Below are 27,668 nucleotides of genomic sequence, written 5' to 3'. Positions count from 1 at the left end.
TTGCTACTGATGTGAAGGAAAGCCTTCACAGACTTGAGTGAGTCTTGAAGGAGGGGTAAGTCTCCCATGTAAACAAAGAACTAGGAAGAGAGAGCAACAGAAGCTGAAGCAGAAGTGATATGCGAACTGCATTGAGGGAACCACTCAGTGAGGGAAGCTCAGCATTGTAAGCTTGAGGAATACAGTGAGAGGGGAGAAAAGCAGTGGAGGTGGGCAGAGTGTGAAAGACCTTTGATCTATCTTGGGGGTCTTTGGAAGCCAACAACTGAACAGCTCTTGCAGGAAAGCATCATGATCAGAATTTGAAGTTTACAAAGATCACAATGGCAGTATAGAGGATACTTTGGTGGGGCAGACCTGGAGACAAATAAATGATTTACAAAGTTACTTCATTAGTCTGGATTAGAGATGATGAGAGCCAGAACTAAAGCAGCAGAAAGAGAAGAAGGGAACAATAAAGAGTTAAATAAAAGCAGTGGCTCTTAGTAAACTAGAAGTGAGTGTAAAAACAGTGAGGTGGAAATCTGGAGCGACTCCCAGGTGGCTGGATGAATGGGGGTGCCATTCATCTTAGGAAGATGATAAGGTTTCAGACTCATGCAATTTGAGCTGCTTTTGAGATACTGAGATGAAAATATCTTGTAAGCAATTAGAAAGCCAGATGTTGAGCTTTGAAGAGAGGCCAGGAATTGGCTACAAACACAGGTAAAAAGAAAAGGTTGAGAGAACTCCTTGAAGGAAAGAAGACCAAAAAGAGGACAGCTTTGTGGCAGACTAGCCTTTTGGTAGATTGTCTTTGTCAGATTTTGCATGGAGACTGGTTACATTTCCAAATTTAACTATACCGAAATGAAATGGTATTTGAATTATATTGGCTCTGTTTTTAGATTTACGTGGGAGTCCATTCTGTAGTGCTTTGTTAAGATTTTAGGGCCTCATTGCACAAATAAATACTGTCTGAGATGCCAGGGCAGCCCAGAAGACTTTTGGGAAGGCTCTTGGCAGCATACAGGAATGTCTCCTGTGATGTAGGGGATTTGGTCCTCGTCTGTACCTCCTGCTCTTGCTGCTTTCTACTGGAAAACTGAAAATTCCTACTTAGAAAGATGATAACAGCTCTGACCAGGACTCCTGCTTTAGGAAGGAATGCCTGCTTGCCATGACTAGAGGTCATCAGCAGTGGTGGTGATTTAAGGTCCCTGTTGACCATTTGTGCCATGCACATTTTGTACAATTGTCTTGGTCATAGTGGGATAGTAAAAAATAGGAAAGTTTCTGCTTTCATTTAGTCACATTTTATTTATCCCTATATCTTTCAAAAGACTTGATTGGTCCAGTAAGATTGATTTCTAAGCAAAGCACCTTGAAATTAGTTTATTGTCAAATGCCATTTTAAGACTAATAAAATCACATATACAAAATTAAAAAAAAAAAAAACTAAATGTAGTTAATATTTGTTTTTAAAAACATTTAGTCTATGAGATGCTGAATCCTTTCTATGAAATTCAGTAATATAATCCCAGAAATATACAGTTATTGAACAGAGGCCACAATTTTCATGAATATCAGCTTTAGGTCCCTTTGTTTTCACTTCCGGCTTGGCTAGTAATTTCAGAGTGAACCTTAAAAATGTCACCAGTCATTTCTCTTTCATTGGCAATAATTGGACTGTTAGGTTTTCTTAGATTCTTGACCAGTCTTCTGCTTTATGTATTACATTATTAAGAGAGTGCCATGAGAGACCGTTTAAAACAAAGTTAGATCTTTTCTCTTGATTCTTACTTAAATATTATGCATCAGAATCTCCTAAGGAGCTTTTCAAAGGGAGGGAAAACACCTACATTCTGTAGCCCACACATATTCTGAGTCAGTAAATCAGGAGGTAGAGTTCCAGTGATTTTGACTCACAGCGTGGCTTGGAAGACACTATTTAATGCTGTTTCTCTTATGATGGTTATATTTTAAATGAAGACTCCACCTCACCTCCATTTCTATTGTCTCTGCTTTTAGGTCACAGTAAAGCTGTTAGGGACATCTGCTTTAATACTGCAGGAACACAGTTCCTCAGTGCAGCTTATGACAGGTATCTTAAGCTCTGGGACACTGAGACAGGTAAGAGCTCCCTTATACTAACACATATTTACCTTAGAAATTAGCTGTTTTAAATGGAACAATGTGAGTAGTCTTCTGTACCAAAATGGTACCTTCACTAACTGCTGATTCTCATATCATTGGCAGTCAGCTAATACCACAAAATGTATATAAAGTTGAAACTGAGCTGTAAAAGTAGCTCTTTCAGTATGAAACTTCCTTTCCATGAAATACAGTTTAAAAAGCAAATATACTGATAGATAAGGAAATTTGAAATTTTCCATAGACTATTTAATCTTTAGGTTATCCCCTACATAACCTACCATGCTGCACTGTACAATAATAGAAGCATAATATATATGTGATGAACAGAATTAAATTTAATTGCCCCAATTAGTTAAAATGTAGGTCTAAACTTCCATGGGCAGATTGGTTTTATATATTCACAGACATATTGATTACATTAGCACATTGTGGCTAGCATAATTTTATATAATCAGAGAACCATCTTTCATCCTACTGAGTTTTAAGGATAAAGAAAATAGCTAATAGTTATTGAACACTGTTTACCAAGCATTATTCTAAGCACTTATATGCAGTATCTTGTTCAGCCCTAACAATATCACTCACTATAAATTTAAATACTATTATTGTTATAAATGAGGAAACTGAGCCTTAAGAGGTAACTTTTCCAGGGTTACACAGCTAGTAATGGTCAAATTGGATTTAAACCAAGGTCTTTCTAATGCTAAACCCCATACTCTTAATCTCTTCAGCAGTGGTCCTCAACTCTTTACTGCATGTTTTAATTACCTGGAGAGTTTTATCTGCTCTGCAATTGATGATACAGATTTACTTTTGAAAATATTATTTTTAATCATTAAAAATTCATGAAAAGGAGCAATGTAGTTTGCAGTAAAGAACGAACAGGCTGCCATTTCTCCAAATTTATTAGCAAATGATCTCTAGATCTTAATTCCAGGGTTGTCTTTAAATGGTCAAATTTATTTTACCTACTTTAACTTGGGTCTTTGGTTTTAGGACAGTGTATATCAAGATTTACAAACCGAAAAGTACCTTATTGTGTCAAATTTAATCCTGATGAAGATAAGCAAAATCTCTTTGTGGCTGGGATGTCTGATAAGAAGATTGTGCAAGTAAGTCTCTTCACAATATTTTTATTAGATTCCTGAGCTTTACATTGTATCAGGGACTGGAATAAGGAATATTAACTTGTTTAATGTTTGCTTCTTTTAGGGTCTACTGATGCTCTAGTCTTAGCAGAAAGCAGTAAATGTATAAAAAGATGATATTGGAGATTTCTTCTCCTTCTCCATTTATCATGATTATGACCTTTGTTTTCATAAATCTGCTCTACTTCTGTCTTTGCCCTTTCCCTTATTTGATATACAGTGGGACATTCGAAGTGGAGAAATTGTGCAGGAATATGATCGGCATTTGGGAGCTGTCAACACCATTGTTTTTGTCGATGAGAATAGGAGATTTGTAAGCACATCCGATGATAAGAGCCTAAGAGTTTGGGAATGGTGAGTTTTTATCAGTGAAAATCTGATTTATATAAAGCAAACAACTTGAAATTTTGTAGCCAAAGAGAAAGCCTGATAATATACAACAATCTCACTGGCCTGTCAATCAAATTGGTTTAACTATTCAAGTATCCAGACTATGAAAATTAAAGTTTAAGCATGCTACTTTTCATAGTCTTTAGGTAACCTATCCAAAGAATATGTATTTTGAGTCATTTTTCTTATACTAATTAAAAGCTTATATAGTGCTTTCTTACATTCTTTATTAGGTACTTTATTCGTCTTTGCAAAAAGTAGGGACGACACACATATAGACTGTATTGCTTATGCTAGGGATTGTGTATAAGACCCTATCCTTAGAAAATTAGAAACTATTTTAAAATCTCTTGATTTTCTAAACATCTGCATTTTGATTATTCAAAAACTTGCCCTAGGTCATCATCCTTACGTCCTGCTGTTCATAGCCTATAATGGTAGAATACAAATGTTTTACTTGTAGAGTATAATCTTTTCGTCAGAGTGAATGTTTGGTTGGAGCCCAGCTTGTTTTATAGTTACTTATAAGACATGGCTGGACTGTGGCTACAGCCTTCAAGGACTAGAAAGTGTCTTTCTACCCCCAGAAGTTGTTCTGCTGTAGGAAGTGAGATGTCTTAAACTACAGGCATCAGTTTCCTCCAGAAACTGAGTCTATTTGGGGACCTGTGAAAAGTAAAAATTAATTGCTCAGTCATGTACAACTCTTTGTGATCCCATGGACTGTAGCCCACCAGGTTCCTCTGTCCATGGGGATTCTCCAGGCAAGAATACTGGAGTGGGTTGCCATTTCCTTCTCCAGGGGATCTTCCTGATCCAGGGATCAAACCTGGGTCTCCTGCATTGCAGGCAGATTCTTCACCATCTGAGTCACCAGAGAAGGACCTGAGCACAGCCCTAAACACATCAGGACAGTTTGGGTAATTGAAGATTTAATGTAATTTAACTACAGTTTCTCCCACACTCCCTCCACATTACCTCCAATTAATGGAGAGTTGACTACTATATACATAGTCTTAGCATTATTCTTAAGGTCCATGATTTGAGACTATCTTTTAACTAAGATCTCTCCTACTTCAGAAATGATGTTACATGCTGAGGACCTGATTAAGACATCATTTCATATGGGCCACCTTAGACCATTTATACAACAAAGTAGTTAGTTTAGCATACATATAACTGTTTTGTTTTTATGTACTCTTAACGGTTTGATTATACTTAAACTTTCAGGTGTTTGTATCTTCAGATGGTATTTTCAGCTCCATTTGAAAATGTATAAAAGAAATTGTTAACTGTTTAAATGATACACACCAGTTACAGGGCTTTTAGAACACTTGTGAGTGTTTCCTGAAAATTAGAGCATTGGTCAGCAAAATATTTTGATTAAATTAAATGATAACAGGCTTTTTTTCCTTCTCAGATATTAAGAAATACTCCTAAGAGTCAAAATACTGTTTCATTATGAATGATGACATCCTGTAGATTTCAGTTCAATTCTCACTTGCTGTTTAAAGCCTTCCTAACCAATCCTCACATGAGATTAGGTGCCTCTTCTCTATCATTGCACACAACCCTTCGCTTCCCACAGCTTTTTATTAATAGTGCTTGCTTATTTATTCCTCTTCTCTGACAAGCTCCTTTTTTTTTTTTTTTTTTTACGGGGCATGGGGTATATATGTATTTTTTAAGTATAGTTTATTAACAGTGTTGTATCCTGACAAGTTCTTAACCATGAGAGAAAGAACTGCCTCAACTCTCCATCTGTCTCCAACACCAGCACAGTGCCTGGCACAGACTAGATATCTAAGAAAATCATATTGTCATAATCATTAATGATGTTACATTTATTGAGCTGTGTCCCAGGCACACTAAGCATTTCGCCTGAACTATCTCATTTAATGGGCAAGTAATCTTATGAGACAAGTATATTTGCTTTTCCTGTTTTATAGGTAAGAAAACTGAGATACATTAAGTAATCTAACCAAGTTCCCATGAAACTTGAAAGAGCCAGAATTTAAACTCAGATCAATCTAGTTCTAGAAATTTTCTTTTCTGTTTTTCTCCCCAGTTTTATTGAGGTATTATAATGTATTTAAAGTGTACAACATAACGATCGACATACAGTGTGAAAGAATTAATTAACTCTTTCACACTGAGTTAATTAACATATCACCTCACATATTTACTTTTTGTTTGGTGAGAACACCTAGTTTGTACTCTTCTAGCAAATTTCAGTTATGCAGTACAGTATTATCAACAATAGCCACCATGTATACACTAGAACATCAGACCTTATTCATCTTACAGCTAAGGGTTTGCACCCTTTTGCTAGCTTTGCCTAATTCCCTACTCACCCCTCTACCCATCCCCTGGCGGCCACCATCTACTCTCTGTGAGTTTGACTTTATTTTTTTTAAAGATTGCACAAATAAGTGATACCATGTAATATTTATCTGTCTCTGTCTGACTTATTTCACTTAGCATAATATCCATCCTCCTGGTGTATCCAAAGGAAAGTTGGTTTTTCTTAAACAATATCATACAAACTAAGCCTATTACACAGTTTTAAAGGAGAACAGGAGATGTAATTAGATATTGAGCATCCTGTGGTATCCTATATCATGAGCTGTCATAGGCATGTTTTCTCCCAAAGGCATTTATTCTTGTTAAAATGTTTTTAAAAGAAAATTTCAGAGGTTGGCACTACTCTTTTATCTTTAAAATGTCATACATTTTTGTTAGTTTTTTTTTTTTTTTAATGATTCCATTTCCAAGCTGAAGATTATTTGTAACATGCTGTGCTGTACTGTGCTTGGTCACTCAGTCGTGTTTCTTTGCAACCCCACGGACTGGAGGCCGCCAGGCTCCTCTGTTCTCCAGGCAAGAATACTGGAGTGGGTTACCATGCCCTCCTCCAGGGCATCTTCCCAACCCAGGGATTAAACCCAGGTCTCCCACATTGCAGGCGGATTCTTTAGCAGCTGAGCTACCAGGGAGGCCCTATTTGTGGCATATTACAAGCTTATTATACTGATTTATAATTTCTAATTAGAATAATATAGTATTATTAAATAGAACTATACCTAGCATTTTTACTAGTGATTATGAAGTTCATAGGTGTTCAGATTCTTTATATAGAGAATCTCTTGTTGTAGAGCTCATTGTATCAGGAGTCCTTGAAATAAGGGATCTGTTTAAATTTTTTTGTTTACTTTTAGTAAAACATGGATTGATAATGAACCTGTAGTATTGTTAACTTAATTTACAAAATGCTCTTATTTTTTAAAATCATGTTATAAAATTATCAACTACTAATAATAAATATGAGAAAGGAAAAGCAGTTGAACCTTTTTAAGATTAAGTCCATCTCAGTATATTTGGATCATTTTGAAGTCACTTCTCACTGTTATTTAGAGGTATAAAGGGTTTGAGATTTGATAAATATTACTGTTTCTCAGGTTATACCAGAAAATGTTTTCCTCCAACAAAGACTGACAGAGTTTTTTTCTAGTTGTTTACTTCTTCTGGGGTGATAGATGGATACAGAAGATCCTTACTTAAAAGGCATATGATTATTATTATTGTCGTTGTTGTTTTCTAATTAGTCTTTGAACTTGAACCATAGTTTGAAATTGAAATTGGTGCTTTATATTCTGTATTATTCATCAGATTACATTCCCCACACATTACTCTATAAAAAAACATTTCTGATATCTCATGAAAAGTAGCAAGACCAAAATCCTTCAGAATTACTGAATTTTTTTTATTATTATTATCATGGAGAGTATTAAAAATGAAAAGACACTTAGAACTTTGGATGGTTTTAGATTTAGGTGACTAGTTTTGAATTTTAGTTGTTTTCATTTTATTCTTTTTTATTTTGTAATTATTCTTATATTCTCATAAGAAAACATGTTTAATGTTTTTTTTTCCACACTGTACACATTTGGAATACTTTACATGTAAGCTGAAAATAGAAGATGTTTAGGTGCTTAATCTGCCAGAAATTATGAGATTTCTGGATGGGCTCGACCTGCTTGCAGATCCCTGTACAGCTTTGCCTACCATCTACTTGCATTGCTGAAGGCTCTTTAGCACTTGAACCTGCTTGCACAGCGCCGAGTTATGGTTGATTGGCAGGTAAAAGAATACTTCCCTGCAGCCTTGCCTCAGACATCTTGCTTCTGTCTACCATGGTACATTTTTAGATGAGTTCATTATTAAAGAACTTATAATAACAGATTATTTTTTAACATAAAGGGCAAAGTTAAAATCAAATAGTGGTAGAAAACTAAATCACTGACACTTGTAATTATCATGGAAAGTCATTTGTATAAGTAAAAGCTGTATAATAATAGAATGTCGTTTCGTGGTTTTCCTTCCTCCAGGAAGTTTCATGAAACTTTAAATATATAATGTCAAGAGCATCTCTTTTGTTTCAGAGATTATTCTTCTAAAAGTACTTTTAAAAGTTACTATTCTGATACGTTATTTTTAATTTTTAGGGATATCCCTGTGGATTTCAAGTATATAGCAGAACCCAGTATGCACTCAATGCCTGCAGTGACTTTGTCTCCAAATGGTGAGTTAGTAGACAGTGTTTTTAAATGAGCTTCTAAGACACTGTGTGATTTCTGTTTTCAAAAGAGCCTTGGCCATTCCCTCCTGGGGGAAGTCTGTCACAGTGCCATACTTGTATAGTAGGAATAATCACTGATTTTCATGTATGAGTCACCTCACCCATTCTCTTGTTTTTTTAAAAAAAGGTAAAAATAAAAGAAACAGTGATTTGCAACATTGCCCGAGCATCTGAGGATTTCCATCTGAGAATCAGGGTTTTTGTCTTTTGTGTTTTTTTTTTTTAATAATTCTTCCAACAGAATCATGTTCAGCAACTCATTTAGTGATTTACTGTGAGCTCTTTTACTTTCGGGGAATAGGTAATTTTGTTCTGGTTCCTTATATGAGAACACCTTAGCAATTCACCTTAGCAAATCATAAAAGATTTTCTCAGGCAAAAATTTTAAAGATAAGTCTGCTTAATATCATTTTCTATTCAGTAATTCATTGCCTTTTAAGTACAAGTACTACGGATATACTGATAAAATTTTACATGAGGATATTAAAGTAGAGGACCTGATGTTTGGGCAGCATGGTCATCAAAGCCACTGTCAGCTCATGTAGCTGCTGTGAGACTAGAGCAAGGAAGAGGGAGCAAGAAAGAGTTTGCTCTTCCAGTCGAGGCATCTACCATAGGCAGATCGGTGGACATTTGCAAGTGTCCTATGATTTTCATGAGAAGAGCAACCTCACAGGGTGCTGTTCTGATAATCACCATATTGTATACAGTCACATTTGTGCACCTACATTTCATACAGTGTATTTTTAAACCATCTGTCACCAATACTGTGCCCATCTTGAACAAGGCCACTTACCTAGTCTGACTGTGAACATTGTTAGGGTCATCCTTTATCATGTCTATAATATATAGGATGCAAAGATACTTCAGTTTAGACTCTAGTGGTTTTGGTGAATCCTGGGTAGATAAAAGCAATGTGGCCCAAATCAAAAAATGGGCAGAAGACCTAAATTGACATTTTTCCAAACAAGACATACAGATGACCAATAGGCACATTAGAAGATGCTCTTCATCACTAACTATTTGAGCAGTGCAAATCAGAAACTACAGTGGGGTGCTACCTCACACCAATCAGAATGGATGTCATTAAAAAGTCTATAAATAATGCTAGAGAGGGTATGGAGAGGAAAGGTGACTCTTACACTCAGTGGGAATATAAATTGGTGCAGCCACTACGGAAAACAGTATGAAGTTTCCTCAAAAAACTAAAAATAGAGTTGCCATATGATTCAGCAGTCCTACCCCTGGTCATATATCCAGAGAAAACTGTATTTTGAAAAGATTCATGCACCCTGTGTTCATGGCTGCACAATTCCCAAGGCATGGAAACAGCCTGAATGTCCATTGACAGATGAATGGGTAAAGAAGATGTGGTGCATATATGCAGTGGAATACTACTCAGCCACAAAAAGGGATGAAATAATGCTATTGCACAGAATGGAGGGACCTACAGATTATCATGGGCTTCCTTGGTGGCTCAGTGCAAGTTTAGACTGTCAGAAAGAACCCCTGGAGAAGGAAACGGCAACCCACTCCAGTACTCTTGCCTGGGAAATCCCATGGACAGAGTAGCCTAGTGGGCTACAGTTCATGGGGTCTCAAAAAGAGTCAGACATGACTTACTGACTAAATAACAAAAGAGATTATCATACTAAATGGAGTAGGTCAGAAAAAGAGAGACTAATACTATATGATATCACATATATGTGAAATCTAAAATAGAACACAAAGGAATATATATATAAAACAAAAATGTATTTTCAGGTGTAGGGAACATACTTGTGGTTGCCATGGGGCATGGGGGGAGGATGTAGGAGTTTGGGATTAGCAACAAACTATTATATATAGAATGAATAAACAGTAAGTTCCTCTATATAGCACAGGGAACTATATTCAATATTTTTGATAAACCATAATGGAAAAGAATATATGTATATCAGTCACTTTGCTATATAGCAGAAATTAAATGCTACATTATAAATAAACTATTACTTCAATAAAACTTTTTTAAAAGCATTGTGTTACTACAGCATTATTACTAAAATTGTTTTACTAATTTTTTTTTTTTTTTTACTAAAGTTACTAAAGCTGTTTTTATCATATCTTTGTACAGTTTTATTTAATAATCCTAGGTTTTCTCACCTGGAGTTCATCTTTCCTCTTTCCATAGTTAACACAAATAGTCTTTTTCTCTCCATGGTTCTATTATTTATATTTATTACAAATTCATTTCATTTCATAAAATTTAATTTTGTTTTATTAATGCTAAACTCAGGAAGTTTTTGTATATCCTTATTTAAACAGAAGAAAGCTTTTATAGGGAAAATGCTAAATAATACAAGATTTTATGAGCAAAATCCCTTACTCTATAAAATACAAATATTTCTCACTTTCAACAAATTTGTAACACTTCACAGGCAGTATGGTAAATTTATTTTCCCATTATTATATAGTAGTTGGGAGCAAAATAATATAAATGACTGAACCTACTTAAATAAAAGTCTTTTAAAAATTTTCAGTCTTCCTCTAAAATGTCTCATTTGTTAAATTACAGGGAAATGGCTAGCGTGCCAATCAATGGACAACCAAATCTTAATTTTTGGAGCACAGAACAGATTTAGATTGAATAAGAAGAAAATTTTTAAGGGCCATATGGTAGCAGGCTATGCTTGTCAAGTAGACTTTTCACCAGACATGAGGTAAGTTTAAACTTTCTCATTTATTCCCGTATTTATATATGATGATATAAACTACTACTATACAAATAGTAATACTGTACAAATCACTTTTATATATGTAATTGTATGAAAATTGTTCAGATTGTCTAAATGCCAGATAAAAGACTAGAACAAATTAAGACAGTTATATTTGGTGCTTTTTTTTTTAAGTTCTTCAGTATCTCTCTCTACTTTGTTAGTTCTGTGCCGTTTAAGCACATAATGAGTCCCTGTCCATATAGGCAATGTCTTTCTTTCTTTCTGCTTTTCTAAGCAAGGCTGAGAGGACTATAATCACTATATTGCTGTGATTTAATGAGCCCCAGAGGAATTAATCCTGTATTGTGGGGTTGAAGTTAACAACTTCACTACAGCTTTTCTGTGCTAAATCTTCAAATCCAGCCTCTGACTGTTTCTCAGTCACACTAGATTTTTGAAGCCTAGAGCCTTTCTAAGAGTGAAACTCTGTATTCATTCCACTGTTGTTAGCTAAATATATGGGTGTCACTAATTCAGAAATTCCTGTAAAATTGTATGTTTATCCTGGTAATTGGCACTTAGACTCCTACCTTTGAATGAGTCTTGGACATATTCAGAAGCTCTTGGAGCCAAATTACAAAGATGGTAGTTGAATGGGTCTACATGTGTGTGCATGGTCTACATGTGTGTGCGTGGTCTGCATGTGTGTGTGTGGCCTACATGTGTGTGTGGCCTACATGTGTGCGTGGTCTGCGTGTGTATGCGTGGTCTGCATGTGTGTGCGTGGCCTGCATGTGTGTGCCTGGCCTACATGTGTGCTCGTGGTCTGCATGTGTGCGTGTGGTCTGCGTGTGTGTGCATGGTCTACATGTGTGTGAAATTGACCCCTTTACACTGTTTCTGACTGTCTTAGAGAGTGACTGTGATACTGCATTTACTGTGGCCCATGGGTCTCCCAATTTTCCAAGTTGAAAGTAATTTTTCTCTCTTAGATTGGTCACTCAATGGGGAGGTTTTTTGACAGGAGATTAAATTATAGCCTGCTTTACACACTACCTTATTATTCAAGTATTATACAGCCACATTGATTTTTTTAATGTTAGAATAAGGAATATAAACTCTTTCTCTGTTCCTTATCTTGTTTACCATTTTAAGGTCCTTGAATTATTTGAATTTATTTTTCTTCTCATTACAGCTATGTGATTTCAGGAGATGGAAATGGAAAGTTAAACATCTGGGACTGGAAGACCACAAAACTCTACAGTAGATTTAAAGCTCACGATAAAGTGTGTATAGGTGCAGTGTGGCATCCTCATGAAACATCTAAAGTCATAACTTGTGGTTGGGATGGTCTCATTAAACTGTGGGATTAATGGGATTAATCCTTAAACTATCTAGGATCATTTTTGATCCAATATCATATTTAACTATATTTAATTATTAAAGGTGTTGGATGACAACTTGATTTACAGGTTATGATTTTCTTACATGGCCTTATGAAGTTGAACCATTGTTAAAAAAAAAACTTTGTAAATTTGGCTCATATAATTTCATTAGCCACTTTGTTTGGTTCTTTATAGATGTTATTTATACAGAGAATGGCCGCTGACTTTACATTTGACAAGTGGTTATTGCTGGCAGGCGGTTTGGGTTTACCCCCATGGTATACTAAAAGGAACTTTTTGGAGCTGAGAAGGAATCCCTAGTGGATTACCTCTTCCAACAGAAAGGAAAGATCAGGGATGATATGATTTAATGTGAATCTGAAAGAAGGATAAAAACCACCCACAATTACTGTTCCCATTATTTTCCATGGGTCAATTCTAATCTTTTGGATTCAGGAGTCCCATTATTTTTTATTATTTATGTTGTGTCTATTTAGTTGTAAGCCAGCAATCTTCTCTGACTGCAGCATTTTTCTAATTGTTAAACAGTGTAAAATAAAAATCAGTCCAGAGTTCTTTCCTTGGCTTTCTTCTTGATCAGTATAGACAGGACTATATATAATCAGAGAATCACATTATTTTTGAAAATGGAACTCAAGAGAATGAATCAAGACTTTGAATTGTATTTGTATTTACTGTCCAGTAAGGACCTGGCTACACTTTCAGAAATCAGGGTCTCCTAGGTCACTGTTTCACAAATGTTACTATTGAAATACTCCTCATAGGAGATTGGATGTGAGAACATAGTTCAAAATGTCAGCCTGTAATTTCTTTGAAGCTGTATGTTTTATCTTGAAAACTAATCTGATTTTGCTTATGAATATATGCAATAGAACTTTTTAAGATTAGAAAAATGTTAAACTTCTTTCCAAATCTTTGGGTAAAATTGACACTCTGGGAAGATGGGTTCCTAATCTGAGAAGCAAGGACTGTGATTGGTTTAAAAAAGATTTTTTTTTAACTTCTGATTGTGAAATCAAGATAGCTTCTTAAATATAGTAGCTAATAGCACTTTAGTTTGACAAGCCATTTCGCCTTTCTTTTTTCTTTTTTACAAATCTATGTCAGATGTTTGAATGTAGTGTGAAATATTTCAGTGCCATGCGATAAAAGATTGGCTCATAGCTGCTCAGACTGCTGACTTGGAGACCCGAATCTTGTTGAATGTTGATATCCTAGGACCATTACCCCTGAGTCCTGTGCTATCAAGAGCAATTAATGCTCCATGCCCTTTGAACTTCCATTTTTAAACATTAAAATTGTAAAAGACCTGGTATAGATGACCAGGTGCTATAGCCACATATAAATTTCAAATAAAATGTAAAAAGAGAATAAAAGCGGTAGAGGTGTATTTTGGACACAGCACTCAAAGAAATAATACACTGCCTTGCTGCTGCCATTTCTATTTCTTGATCTGTTGGGAAGGGTGGCTGCCATTTCCTGAAGAGGAAAAAATTCAATCAGGAGCTTTTCTGTAGTCCCAACCACTGGTTTTAACAAATGTGAATTACTGAAATGTGATGGGACAAAGAATTAATCATACATTTGAACTGTCTTGTTCAGGACCAGTATTATGTATGTTACAAATCATAACTTCTAAATCTGGGTTTATTTTATTAACTGTTTCTAAACTAAGGAACTGTATATAAAAGTTGTCTCTTTTTTTAAAAAGATGGTATTTTTAAATAAAGCTTTTTTGTAGAAAGTGTTATCAAAATTTTTGTTCTTAGTCTCCTTTTGAGTCTCAACTCTGAGACACCAGATTAAACCATTTGCAGATTTTAAATGGGTCCTTTTTGTGGGCTTCCCTGATAGCTCAGCTGGTAAAGAATCTGCCTGCAATGAGGAGACCCTGGTTCAATTCCTGGGTCGGGAAGATCCGCTGGAGAAAGAAAAGGCTACCCACTCTAGTATTCTTGGGCTTCCCTGGTGGCTAAGCTGGTAAAGAATCCACCTACAATTTGGGAGACCTGGGTTTGATCCCCGGCTTGTAAAGATCCCCTGGAGAAGGGAAAGGCTACCCACTCTAGTATTCTGGCCTAGAGAATTCCATGGGCTCCTTGGGGTCACAAAGAGTTGGACATGATGGAGCGACTTTCACTTTCACTTCAATTTTTCTGGGGAGAAATGATGCTTTAAAGGTGAGTATAGTATATTAATGGGCTTATCCTAAATAAGTGACAAAAATACAAGACAATGCCCTCAGAGCACACAGAGTAAGTTTTAACACAGTCCATATTTATTCAGTTGGTGCCACTGAGTCTTGATTGCACCCATTTTAGAGTACACAAATGTGTGGGGTTCTTTTCCAGCATTAAAATTTTCAAGATCATATTGTGACTGGAAATAAGTGATTACCATCTGGCTCTTTTTCCTCACTGCAACCCTTTTGTCACACCCAAGACAGATTACCTTCCTAAAAGTTAAGGATAGTAATGGTGCTTCAGTAGAAAGTTTAATGAACATTTACATAGTGAAGCACAAGCTGGGAATATTTCATCCTTAATAAGGAGCCAGTTTTAAGATAAGGAACATAGAGTAGTATCAAACAGGTACTTCTCTAAGGATGAAAGTATAGAGTGATTTTTGAGGATGCCTTGTGAGGCTGGTTGATGTTCTTAGCTATTAATTACCTGGAAGAAAACATGGACAGTGAAATAACAAACCCTATGGTAGCTGTAAGGATTGCAACACCAGCAACAATTATAGAGACTCTACTTGAAAAATACTGAATGTGGACCGAGAACTACCTGGAGATGGTGCCCCTTACTGAGAAACAGAATTCAGAAGAAAGTAGTGGATGATTAGGGAACCATAATGAATTCAGGTATGAAGAGGGAAGTGTGAAGTGCCATCCAGGTCAAAATATCCATCAGCAGTATTAACTTTGGGTCTCAAAGAGACCTAGGGAACACTAATGGTATTTTTCATCAACAATGATGTTTTTCTCATTTTTGTCATCTTTGAAATAGAGCTACATCTTAAAATCAATCATATGTGATAATTTAGTTGGCAGCATTCTTTCTTAATGGATCATAAAATTACTGATGAAATACAGTATAAACACGGCAAATACTAAGGGGACCTAAGAAGAAGAGAGGAGCCAATGGAAAGAGGATTCCATCATAGCACTTGGCTCAAAATCCATGTTATCAAATATTTACTTGATCAGTGGATAAATGAATGACCTAGCAAAAGGTCCCCCTAGAACCAGTTTTTTATCTAAATTTTTCAGCTTATGGATTTCCAAACCATGTGATTATAAATTCAATTTCTTAGACTGAAGGTTTCAAATTCTTAGAACAAACTTTGATTTTCTACAGAGCTACAGGAAGGGTAGACTTCCTTGTGCTTGGAAGAAGGGGGATAGAGGTCCTTTATTAGAACCCTCTTCCATTGAGATGGTCACCCTCCAAAGGTCCCACTGCTACAGGTATCAGCTCCAATCCTGCCCGCCGAACAACAAGCCTTATCTCGTGCTTTATGCTTTAGGCCCCTGGCCCTCAACTGGTATACTGAGTAAGACCACTGCAGTTCCTGCTGTCGGTTCCTGCTACCTCTCAGGGTCTAGGGTCCCTCTGAACTCTTTGTGTCTGAAGGTTTTTCTTTCTTGGCCATTCATATATATACAGAAACGTGTGTGTGTGTGTGTGTGCGCGCGTGCATGTGTGTAGACACATGCATACATACATATTCACACAGATACATACAGAAAGATCACCATGAAAATACATCCTTAATCAAGTATCTTTGGATATTGCCACTTTGTTAGAACATTCTAAAACCACAGAAGTGTAAACAAATGCAGTCTGAAACATTCTGGTCTTTAGAACCTTGGGAGCTTAAGTGTGTTACCTAAAAAGGTACTTTACCTAAGGGTACTTCACCTGATAACTGGAGAGCTATGAAGGCTCTTGGATTCATCTTTAATGGGCCTTTTCTTGTGAATAAACATATCATTTGGTTTCTCTTGAATTTATCCTAAGACTTCCCTTTTATAGCACACAAATCAAGAAAGTACCTAACCACCGTCTAAGCCTTCTCTAATCACAAAAATCTTAGAATAATGAGATTCTTAAAAACTAGAAGAAACCTTAGAAATCAAATACTCCAACCTAAGATAAGAAAATAGGCCAATAAGGGTGATGAATTGCTTGGTATCACACAGCTAGTTAGCAGCAGGGTCAAAATCTTTCTCCCTTCATCCCTCTATCCTGTCTCTACATACTGCCATTTAATTGTGTATTTTAAAATTGTCATATTTGTGTTGTGATTTTTGTGGCTGAGGTAGTTAATAGACTGTGTTTATTTCATCCTTTGGTGAAACAGAACCTATAACTAAAAGACATTCTAACAACCTGTTCCACTAGAGTTAGACCAAATGGTAACTGTGCTGGGAAGGACTTTTCTGACTTCAGTCAAATAGCCTGGAGAACATAATATGCTCTCTCTCCTTTTTACTCTTTGAAAAACTACCTTAATATTTTTTGTCCTAAAAAACCACTGTGGTTTTAATCACTTTTATAGGAATGCCAGCCCCTGCCCTTGACAGAAGTAGCCTTACATCATCATACTTTCTTTCTCTCATAAACTGAAAAATATTCTCTATGGTACTGTGAGTTGTGATCTAACACACTGACTCTAAAAAGTTGTTCTCTGTTTAAAAAAAAAAAAAAAGACAATGAGGAATGAGAAAGGAAGACAGGTTTAGTATCCCAGAATAACTTCTAACAATACTTGAAAGTGAAGTCGCTCAGTCGTGTCCGACTCTCTGTGACCCCGTGGACTGTAGCCCACCAGGCTCCTACATCCATGGGACTTGTGGGTTGCCATTTCCTTCTCCAGGAGAATCTTCCTGACCCAGGGATTGAACCCAGGTCTCCCACATTGCAGGCAGACGCTTTAACCTCTGAGCCACCAGAGAAGCTCAACAATACTTGGGCCTTTAATTATTATCGTATTTATTCGACTCAATTATTATATAGCTCTCAAGTCCCCAAGGTCAAGAAAGATCTTCAGGTTAGCATCTTCAATCAGGAAAGAGGACTACTGCAAGTAGTGTAATAACCATGTCCAGAAAAGGACTTGTGTCTTAACCAAAATGAGAGAGATTGAGTCATCTAAATTCCAAAGATATTTTTAATATCAGAAAAAAAGTCAATGACAGATAATGATGAAATAATTTCACTGAAAAATCCTATGTGAGATAGCTTTCTTTATACTCGTATTCAACAATATTTATGGAAGCACATCTGACCTAGCAGGTCCCATGGTGGGCACTGGGGATACAGACATGGCTCCTACCCTCGTGGAGGGAAAGTCGTCACATAAGCAGACCCATGAAAGAAAAAGGAATGTGAAGCTGGGGAGCACAGAAGACACGGTGGTGGTGGTAGCGGTTTAGTCGCCAAGTCGCGGCCAGCTCTTGAGACCCAGTGGACGGCAGCCCGCCAAGCTCCTCCGACCATGGGATTTCCCAGGCAAGAACACTGGCGTGCGTGGCATTTCCTTCTCCAGATCTTCCCAACCCAGAGTTTGAACCTACGTCTCCTGCATTGCAGGCAGTCTCTTGCATTGTAGGTGGCTTCTTTACTGCTGAGCCACCAGGGAAGCCCAGAAGGGAACATAACTGGGGGCCTTCAATAAGGGGGGGTCCCTGAGGAAACAATGTTTGATTTGACATCAATCCTTGAAAAACAATATTTTCTTGTAGAGATAGCTTATTTTTATTGATACAAAATTGTGGTTTCTCACTAATGTTATAGAACTCACTTAGACTTTTGGATATTATATGATATAGACCTACCTAGGGGTGATGTCAGAATATCTAATGACCAGAAATGTAGGACATAAAGCAGAATAGAAGCTAAATACCGAGAGGGGTCAGGGTCCTGGAGACTGCCTATTGTGCTGTGCATTAATTGCTTGATCTTGGGGCAGTCTAAGGGTCTTGTAGGAGGAGCTGCAGTGAAAGAGAACCACTGAGGGACTCAGGACCACAGTCATTGCCCAACCTAGCTCCTTGATACATGTTAATTGCATATCTGTCATATACATACTAAGCTTCTCTATTAAAATAGTCTAGATTAGAATTTAAACTTGGCAGGAAAAAGAAAATCCCTTACTATTTCAGACAATCTTATTTCACAAAACCTATCACTAAGAAAAACTTAAAATACTTTATGAGAATATGAAGCTGCTAGTTTAACACAGCATTAGTTTTAACAGGTATTTGTTGAGAACTCGTAGCTCCCTGTATTGTACCTAACATTAAGTATGACAATATTTAGCTTGCTTGATTTACTTAAGGACAGAAATACAATAAAAGAATTTCTATAATTTCTAAATTTAGGCGGTTTAAGAATATATCCAATCTTTGGGTTACAATTTCATGTGGTACATTCAAATACCTCTTTAAATGTGAGAAACAGGAACATATTTTAGCATATAATTAAATGTACTGAATTGACAAAGAACCAGCAATTGGCTAGTACAAAAAAGAATTATGTTATTGCTTAAAGGCAAACATAAACATCGCTAAAAGAAGATAATTATATTACATAATTGAGCTTGTAGGTACCATTGTATGGTCAAGAAGTGATAGAATTATCTGTTTCAATGAGGCCTTCATTTTTTATCTGGAGAAATATGATGATGAGGCTGGTTCCCTGGTATTAATTCAAGCTTTACAAAATCTAAACATGTAGTATTTAGGAAACACAAATCTTGCATGGTATTTACTATATAATAAATAAAATCTTATAGCCAGAGCAGAAATGCTTACGTGAATAACTGATTTGAACTAAACACTGTAAATTCATAAATTTGCTTTTGTTCTAGCCTGATGCAAAGACTAGTGGACCTTTAGTCTAACAGAAGTTTGTTTACGTCTTCCTGGCTCCCTTTATTTGAACATGTCAAATAGTTACAAATATTTATTGATAACCTATTATAACTACATAAAATGCAATCATTCTAAGAAAAAGGAGAATGAGGAAATTGTTTTTCTTTGACTTTAATCTCAGATTGTGACGTAGACTTCGTGCCTAAAGGTTGACCTCTGACTCTCTTACATCCTCATATGTCTTTCGTCTAAAACAGAATCATTTGATAAGAGCATTATTAAATTTGTATTTTCAGATTCATTTATTAACTCTGGTAGGAGTTAATTAAGAGATGTGTGTCACAGATAGTCACATCTGAGTTCATATACTTGAAAGTCAAAGGCGAATTTGAAACAAAGGAAATGCAAGCTATGCTTCCAAGTGACTGGGCCCTTCTTGAAATCCAGAAGCCGTGTGGGACCAGCCAAGGCCAAGAGTCACTTCCAAGCCTTGCAAGATCTTTTTGGCAACCTGAATATATTGTCAGAGAAGTTTTGGGACCCCATATTTTTCAGTAAGCTTCCATTTGGTGGACATATTTTAATTGAATAGATTGTTTAAACCTGCCTGCTACAAAAATGATCCCCTCTCTAACAGATTACAGGTTTGGTCCTGGTATATTAGTAGACTTTTCTTCCCATTTACTAACCGGGAGGCAAAAATGTGTCCTTGCATTTGTCAAATGCTATTGAAGCAGCCCTGTGGAGGGATCTGCATGGACTTTGGGATCTGACAGGCTGAGATGTGAACTGCTCCACCATTAGAATAATCTAAATAAGCTACTTAACCTCTCAGAGTTTCCTTACCTGTGTAATTGGAAAAATTGCACTTCCTTACAGTGTTGTTTGGAGAATTAGGAATAATCTATGCATAGTATTAGGCACATAGTAAGCTCTCAGAAAATAGCAGCTCTTGATTCCGCGTGTTTGTTTCTTGCATTTGATTTGTCTTGTTTTTGTGGTGGCCCTGGCCTCCAGGGTGAGGGCCAGGGATGCTGCCCAACATCCTACAATGCACAGAATGGCCCTCCTTCCCTCCCCCAACAAAGAATTATCCAACCCAAATGGAAATAACACTCAGGTTAAAAAATCCTGGCCCACACAATAAGCATAATAATTCTAGAAGCAGGGAAACCATAGCAACAGTCAGAATATTCATCACAAATTTCAAACTATCTATGAAGGGAATGAAGGACAGTCTTAGAAAAAAGCATAAAATAAATACAAATAACTATTGAACAGGCTGCCTAAGTAGGTGGGTATGGGTTGGTGTGTTTGTGATTTATTTTGAGTTTGTCTTTATTTTTTCTCAACAGTACATCCATTCTTGCTTCAGATATATATATAGATGGATATAGTGTGATGAAGTCAATGTTTTGTATCACCAATCTGGAATAAGTGGTAACTTAAGCTGTACAAAGGGAGCTTTCAGTAATGTTCTTAATCTTCAAGACCATGAATTAGGAACCTTGGTATGAGTATGAATACATCTAAAACCTAATCATACTAGACTCTTAGAATTAGTATACTTCATGTGCTTAGTTGCTTCAGTCAGGTCTGACTCTTCATGACCCCATGGACGGTAGCCTGCCAGGCTCCTCTGTCCATAGAATTCTCCAGGCAAGAATACTGGCGTGGATAGACATTCCCTTCTCCAGGGAATCTTCCCAAGCCAGGGATCAAATCTGGATCTCCTGCATTGCAGGCGGATTTCTTTACCAGCTGAGCCACCAGGCAAGCGGTATACCTCATGCTGCTGCTGCTGCTGCTGCTGCGAAGTCGCTTCAGTCGTGTCTGACTCTGTGCGACCCCATAGACGGCAGCCCACCAGGCTCCACTGTCCCTGGGATTCTCCAGGCAAGAACACTGAAGTGGGCTGCCATTTCTTTCTCCAATGTAGGAAAGTGAAAAGTGAAAGTGAAGTCGCTCAGTCCTGTCCGACTCCTTGCAACCCCATGGACTTCAGCCTACCAGGCTCCTCTGTCCATGGGATTCTCCAGGCAAGAGTACTGGAGTGGGGTGCCATTGCCTTCTCCAAGTATACCTCATACCTCGGTGTATAAGGGTTAAAAGGTTTAAATAAAAAAGATCTACTGTGTTTAATGTATAAAATTTTATTAAAAATGAAAGGTAATCTATGATATAATCCAAACAGGATTAGGACTAAAGTTAACTTTGTTTTGGAGGCTATACCATGCAAACTAACAAGATAAACCACTTTAGAGTTTTATGGACTTTTTGTACTTTTGAAATACCTACGGACGTTGAAAGCAACTAAACTGCTAACTTATTCAAGCTGGCCCTCTCACATCAATGACTTTTATTAGTGTCCTGTAAGTTCTAATTTAAAAAGCCTCATTTATATTAAAACAAATCATCACTGCTAATTCAGGAAGTCTTAATCCCTTTTGAAGTCAAGTTAGTAAGATGATATAACTCTATTATATTTGGCTTCTCACCTGAGTAATGATATTTTCGAACCACTGCAAAAAGCAAAAAAGCCAACCCAGGGAATGTTTAGAGAAGGAGGTAAAGCAATGGGGATAAGGAATTAAGGTCTAGTAGTAATCAGCACTCTATGCTCTCCCAAAATTTCTTAAACAGTGTATATATTACTGCTCCTTGGGATATAGAAAATGCCAGAAGATGTATTTAATATATCAAAGGTAATAATTTGATTTATTTTTATACTATTTAATTAATTTATTTGAAATAGGATTTTTGAAAATCATTTATAGAAGTAAATGTCTAATTCTTATAGACAGAAAAGATGGAGATCATTCAAACTATTGAGAATATGCATTCTCTGCTTAATTTTTTAAAATATATAAAATATATACAGTGTGTTTGGTATTACCACACTGTATCTGTCCCAGGAAAAAGAGAGCACCTGGCCCTCAGGCCACAGGCATACAATGAATGCCAACTGGCAGAAAGGAAAATCTCATTTAATCTTAGAGATAATGTTTTTGTGTTTTTTTTTTAATGACACCATAGGCAAGTCTGTAGTTGAAAAATCAGGTTTGAAGACACTCAAATTCTGTGTTGTATTTAGTTTCATGGAACAGAGGGGATTTAGGCTGAACATAAAAAGAATCCTGACTTGAAGAACATGATAGTCTAGTCTTTCTTACTCAGTTACTGAATTTGGTGTGGCTGCATTCCTAGAAACCAGAATCAGTGTTTCTTATAAAGTCACAGCATGGCCTCAGCAAAGGTTGAGGAGGAATGATTGAAATCTACAAGGCTGTAAAGAATGTTATTGACACAGTGAACAAGAAAATCCTTGAAAGAGGTGAGTGAATAGCAAATGAAAGGCCTTATTTTAAACAGCAGGCTACATATTTAAGGATCTCATCAACCCAATAAAAATAGAAATGTTATATAATTTCTTTTTCATGGTGGTGAACTCATGGTTTATAGATACATAATTAATTTTAGGGAAAACTGAGATAAATGGGGGATTATGTTCCAAACTGAGGTGAGGAAAGACAAGCATTTCCACTCTGTTGGAGGCAAATAGGCAAAGAGCCTGGGTTTGGGCAGATGGCTGTTGACTCCTATGTCTGTCCCCTCAACATGTATTAACTGTTTCCCTACCATGTGCCAAGCTACATGTACTACAAAGGTAATAACACAACCTCTGCCTCAAGCAAGTCACAGGCTAGTGGGAGACTAGACAAGTAAACCAGTAACTAGAATCATGGACATGTTCCCTGCTGCAAATATTTCCTTGAGTTCTTGATGAGATCCTGTGTCCTATTTCCATCTTGTATTCACCCAACCCAGAGTATAACAGCTACTCGCATTGAAAATATCTTTTTTCAGGAAAAGCTGAGGTTTAGATAAATCTTTGTAACTGTGAAAAAGCCTGAAATCCTGTAGTTCTAACTCTTTGAGGAGGCTGTACCAGAACCGCACAACACTGCTGTCACTGCCACTGACCTCAAACCCGGGCCAGTGGAGATGGATCTCAAAGATGAGCTGTCCAATTTGTTCGAGGACATCTTCCAGAATAAGATTTTCCAAAACTTTCCATTCTGTGCTTTCCAGATCTGCTTTGAGAACATCAATCTGTAACAAAAGGATGAAATGAGATTAGCAGAGTCAGTAAATATTGTTAAAAATACCATTGCTATCAGGAGCATCACCATATAGCTGCTTCCCAAAAGAGCAGAAATTTTCAAATTTTAGAGTTAGAAGTCTTTTTCAAATGGCCACTTATGACATGATTTTCTAACCTCACTCCACACACAAATCATGATGGACCCTCTTACTCTCTGCCCAGTGGGCATGGACATCCAAGAAGGAAATGCTGGAGCATATATATCTCCATGTCCACAGTTTCTCTCCAGCAACCAATATGTTGCTTAGGGGAACTCAGTCCTGGCAGAATGGTGGCCTATAGGGAAGGACTAGCAGAGGGCCATTGTCTATGGAAACCACCTCAAAAACATTGACAACTCCTTTCCCCCACCAATTTCATCAGGATTGAAAGCTATACTAGACTTGGGGAAAAAAAAAAAGTATTAACAGTGACTTTTTAAAAAAGTATATGCCAGTATAGCATTGTAAGAAAAAATTAATAAAACCATTCCCTGTTCATTTAATGAACACAAGTTCACATTCCAGGTGAGATGGAATACAGGATGAAAAGTAGGATGGGAGAGAGTTTGCCATTAAGTTATGAGAAGGATTTCCTTTCTGCTGACTTTGCACAAAATCCATTAGAATAACAGAATACCAGACACCTCCAGAAAGCAATGAAAGCTAATTACTTACCAAATGCTTCTATATCCTGGCACTATGCTAAGTGCTTCACCTTGCAATATTCATTTACTCCTCTCAACAGTTCTGCAAGGGTGTATCCCTATTTAAAGTTGAGGAAATCAGGCTCAGAGAGTAACCCATCCTTGGTCACACAGTTGGAGAGACAGTGGTGAAACATGAATTGAGTCTGTTTATACGGCCCATGTTCTTAATCATGACATGAAATTGAATTCCCATAAACCACAAAAGGAAAAATGGTAAATCAGTGTTCCTAAAAGGCTTTTGCTTTGGAAAATAAGGTGCTACTGGAGAGGGAGTAAGGGTCACTGAGTCCAAGTATTGTTATCAGCATCACCATTTTACACTGGAAAGCAGAGCACTTTCCAGCTTAAAGAATCACTTTCCCACATACATTATCTCAGCAAAATAGCCCTCTAGGTAGGCAAGGATTTGGTAAAAAGGACCTTTCTGCTGCCAAGAAATGGGGGAAGGGGGAGTAAAGGGGATAATTTGACCACACAGAAGAAGGCTAGCACATTCAGACACAAACTGGAATAATTAAGATGGAGGGAATCACTGCAATAGAACAAAGCCTACAGTTCCAAGAGGTGACAACAAAACCCTAAACAGCGCTGCAGGAAGCTGCCAACTGAAGTTACCAAAGTCCTGCCCATGAAAGTGACTTTTCAGAAGGATAGACAAGAAGCAAGACCAATCCTGCCCCAGCCTCTCCTTTCTCTCAGTGCATGTCTATTTGACAAGTTTCTCATTTGCAGCTGAGACATGAGGCTGCCAGTGGTAAAATTCCTTATGTGATTTCAGCATTGACTGGAGAAGTCAACATGGAGTTTAGATACAATTGCTCTAAGAAAATGATCTTTGCCCAGCATCCTGAGACCCATCAGGAAAGGCTTTCACTCTCTTGCCTTGAACAGTACCTCCTGGTCCACCAGGAAACAGTGACGGTAACAACCCCAAGACTATCAAGAGGCCTTGGAAAAAGCTGCTGCTGCTGCTGCTACACTTCAGTTGTATCTGACTCTGTCCGACCCCATAGATGGCAGCCCACCAGGCTCCCCCGTCCGTGGGATTCTCCAGGCAAGAACACTGGAGTGGGTTGCCTAGATATCCATAAACCAGCTTTTTTTCTTAAATTCAATGGTTCTAAAATCAAAGAGAAAAAGTTTTAAAAAAACAAAAACAATCTTCTTTTCTAAAAGGAACTGACCAAAGACAGGTTCCATGTGAACATACACAAGGCTGGAATAATTCTCATGACTTGGATACAACAGAGCTAATTCATTCTTTTGTCGTTTCTGCTGCCCTGGTGCATCCTTGGCTCTGTTTAAGCTTTGAAGTTTTAAGCAGAATATTCCTGAATTAGGATAAGTAAGCTGCTGAAAGAAATATTAAATCAAAACTTCACAAAATTTTCTAATTTATACATAAAATATCCAAAACTCAAAGCCAACATTGGTTGTGTCAGTTCACACAGTGAAGAATTTTTTAGGTTTCTTTATAGATTCATTTTTCACCTTGACTTTCTCTGAGTTTGAATATAGTGAATGTGATCTATAAATCAAAGAATTACAGGGGCAGGATAAAGTTAATCAGCCTAAAATTGACCTAAAAACTATACTGGTGAATTATAGGGGAGTATGCCTAACATATTCTTTCCAAACATATTTTTTAAATAAGCTATCAACATACCTAACACATCCTTTCTAAACATATTTTTAAAATAAGCTATTAATCAAAAGTTATAAGCAACTAGGAAAAAAATAATTAGGTTAAGTCATAGCAAATATATGCTTTCTCTAGAAATTCAATTTTCATTTACAAAAAGTATTTCAAATATGACCACACTCCCCTACCCACTTCTGAATCCAGTGACAGAATTCTCCACTTCGATCAGAATGATATAGGTTGATCTCAGTCATGCAGCCCAGGGGGAACACAGCACTGAGGAGGACACAGCTCTTTCCTATCTTCCAGCCTCAGAGCGCAGATAGCCAAAAAGCTGTGAATAAAACATGGTCTTCTCTTCCATGGTGCTTTTTCTATTTCTTGCCTTTTAGAATGTTCTATTACCACAACAATTTTGCAAGTGTAATTTCCATTATTACTGCATAATGCACCCACTATTATTGTTATTATAAGGTGCTAAACATCTCTGAATAAGATATGCCACTTTTAACATTTTAATGTCAGCTTTCAACAATTATGGCACTAAAAATCATGCAAATTATTATATCGGAATAATCAAGTGCCAATCCTAATACAGTTCGGTTAAATCAGGTTTCTTGAAAAAAAAAAAACAAACAACTGAATGTTAGCTCTCTGTAAACTCTGGAGTAACCAAAGACATATTCTCAAAGAAAGTAGATGAAGCAGCCTACTTAGCATAACTTCAGAGGTCCCATCAAAGTTACCTCCTTTTCTTTGTGCCTGAATATATAATAAGTCACCTTTAATAGAACTTTTTGAGGAAATGAGAATTTTAATTTTAACTGGATTAAGATGTGAGGCTATCTGACAGCTCCTTCTTCATGGGCACAAGTTTATCCCGTGTTCATCCACCCAGAACTGCAAAGATGAGAGGAAAGGGGGGTTGGTAGTAAAGTTCATTGGCATAACTATTAGCTTGCTAGATCTGCTATAACAAAGTGCCACAGACTGTGTGACTTCAACAGCAGAAATGTACTGTCTCAGAGTTCTGTGGAATCAAGGTGGTTGGTTCCTCTGAGAGCTATAGAGGACGCTTTGTTTCACGTCCTTCTCATGGCTTCTGGTGGTTTGCAGGAAATCTTTGTCATTCCTTGGCCTCTGCATGGCCCTGATCTGTCTTCATCTTACACAGTGTTGTTCCTGTTTCTGTAGTCCAAATTTCCCCTTTATAAGGACACCAATCATACTGGATTAGGGACCCACCCTACACCATTACGACTTCACTTAAACTAATTATCGTCTGTTTTTTGACCCTGACCCTATATTTCCAGTTAAGATCACATTCTGAGGAACTAGGAGTTGCAACCTCAGCATATGCATGTGGCTGTGGGTGGGGGGAGTGGCGGGTGGGTTGCTACTGCTATAGAACTTCGGCAAGGTAGTACGTGTTCAGAAGCCCATTTCCTGGGGCCAGTTCCTAGGGAAAGTGTCTTGTACCACAGATCTAAGCGCCAGCAGCTATCTGAGGGAACTGTGGGTGTTATCCTGTCCGTCCCTACCCCACCCAACACTGAAAGTTCCAATCTCGCTAACTGTCAAACCCAAAGCAGATCAATAAACCTCCAAAGCCAATTAAAACCACCATCATAAAACCCCTATGCTTCAGTCCCTGGGTCCTTCTCAGCCACACAATGAGGCCTAGCAGGTGCAGCTTGTCTTTGATACCTTCCTGTTCCCTAACTCATTCCTTTCCCTCCTCTAGCACTCCTCCAAGTAGGCAACTTCCTCATGCCTACACTCTCCACCTGAGTCTTTTCCCCTTCAAGAGGGGCCTCCAGCAGGGTAGGCAGATTTTGTTACATGCCTGCAGACTAGCGAGAGGGCAAACGTGGA

The 27,668-nt window shown here is 37.3% G+C and overlaps 2 protein-coding genes across 3 annotated transcripts in view; one reads left to right on the top strand and one right to left on the bottom strand.

Annotated features, from left to right (window-relative positions):
• CDC40 (cell division cycle 40) overlaps positions 1-14,171 on the top strand; it is a 46,423-nt gene extending 32,252 nt beyond the window's left edge. The window contains exons 10-15 of the mRNA XM_069598132.1: positions 2,011-2,112; positions 3,133-3,248; positions 3,505-3,638; positions 8,180-8,256; positions 10,868-11,012; positions 12,205-14,171. Of these exons, the coding sequence (XP_069454233.1) occupies positions 2,011-2,112; positions 3,133-3,248; positions 3,505-3,638; positions 8,180-8,256; positions 10,868-11,012; positions 12,205-12,382 (752 nt within the window). The 3' untranslated portion in view covers positions 12,383-14,171. The remainder of the gene's footprint in view (positions 1-2,010; positions 2,113-3,132; positions 3,249-3,504; positions 3,639-8,179; positions 8,257-10,867; positions 11,013-12,204) is intronic.
• A 3,404-nt stretch (positions 14,172-17,575) lies between these two features.
• METTL24 (methyltransferase like 24) overlaps positions 17,576-27,668 on the bottom strand; it is a 123,524-nt gene continuing 113,431 nt past the window's right edge. Inside the window, exons 5-6 of one of the 2 annotated variants that reach the window (XM_069598133.1) lie at positions 23,283-23,411; positions 17,576-18,110 (exon numbers count right to left, since the gene is read on the bottom strand). In XM_069598133.1, coding sequence (XP_069454234.1) covers positions 17,778-18,110; positions 23,283-23,411 — 462 coding nt within the window. In that variant the 3' untranslated portion in view covers positions 17,576-17,777. Of the gene's footprint in view, positions 18,111-22,303; positions 23,412-27,668 lie in introns of those variants that run through there. The other variant, XM_069598134.1, reaches the window with a different exon arrangement.

This window comes from Ovis canadensis, chromosome 8 (assembly GCF_042477335.2).
Source record: "Ovis canadensis isolate MfBH-ARS-UI-01 breed Bighorn chromosome 8, ARS-UI_OviCan_v2, whole genome shotgun sequence".
NCBI classification, from domain to species: domain Eukaryota; kingdom Metazoa; phylum Chordata; class Mammalia; order Artiodactyla; family Bovidae; genus Ovis; species Ovis canadensis.
The sequence above is the reverse complement of the archived record's forward strand: the minus strand, read 5'-3'. Positions and strand labels throughout refer to the sequence as shown.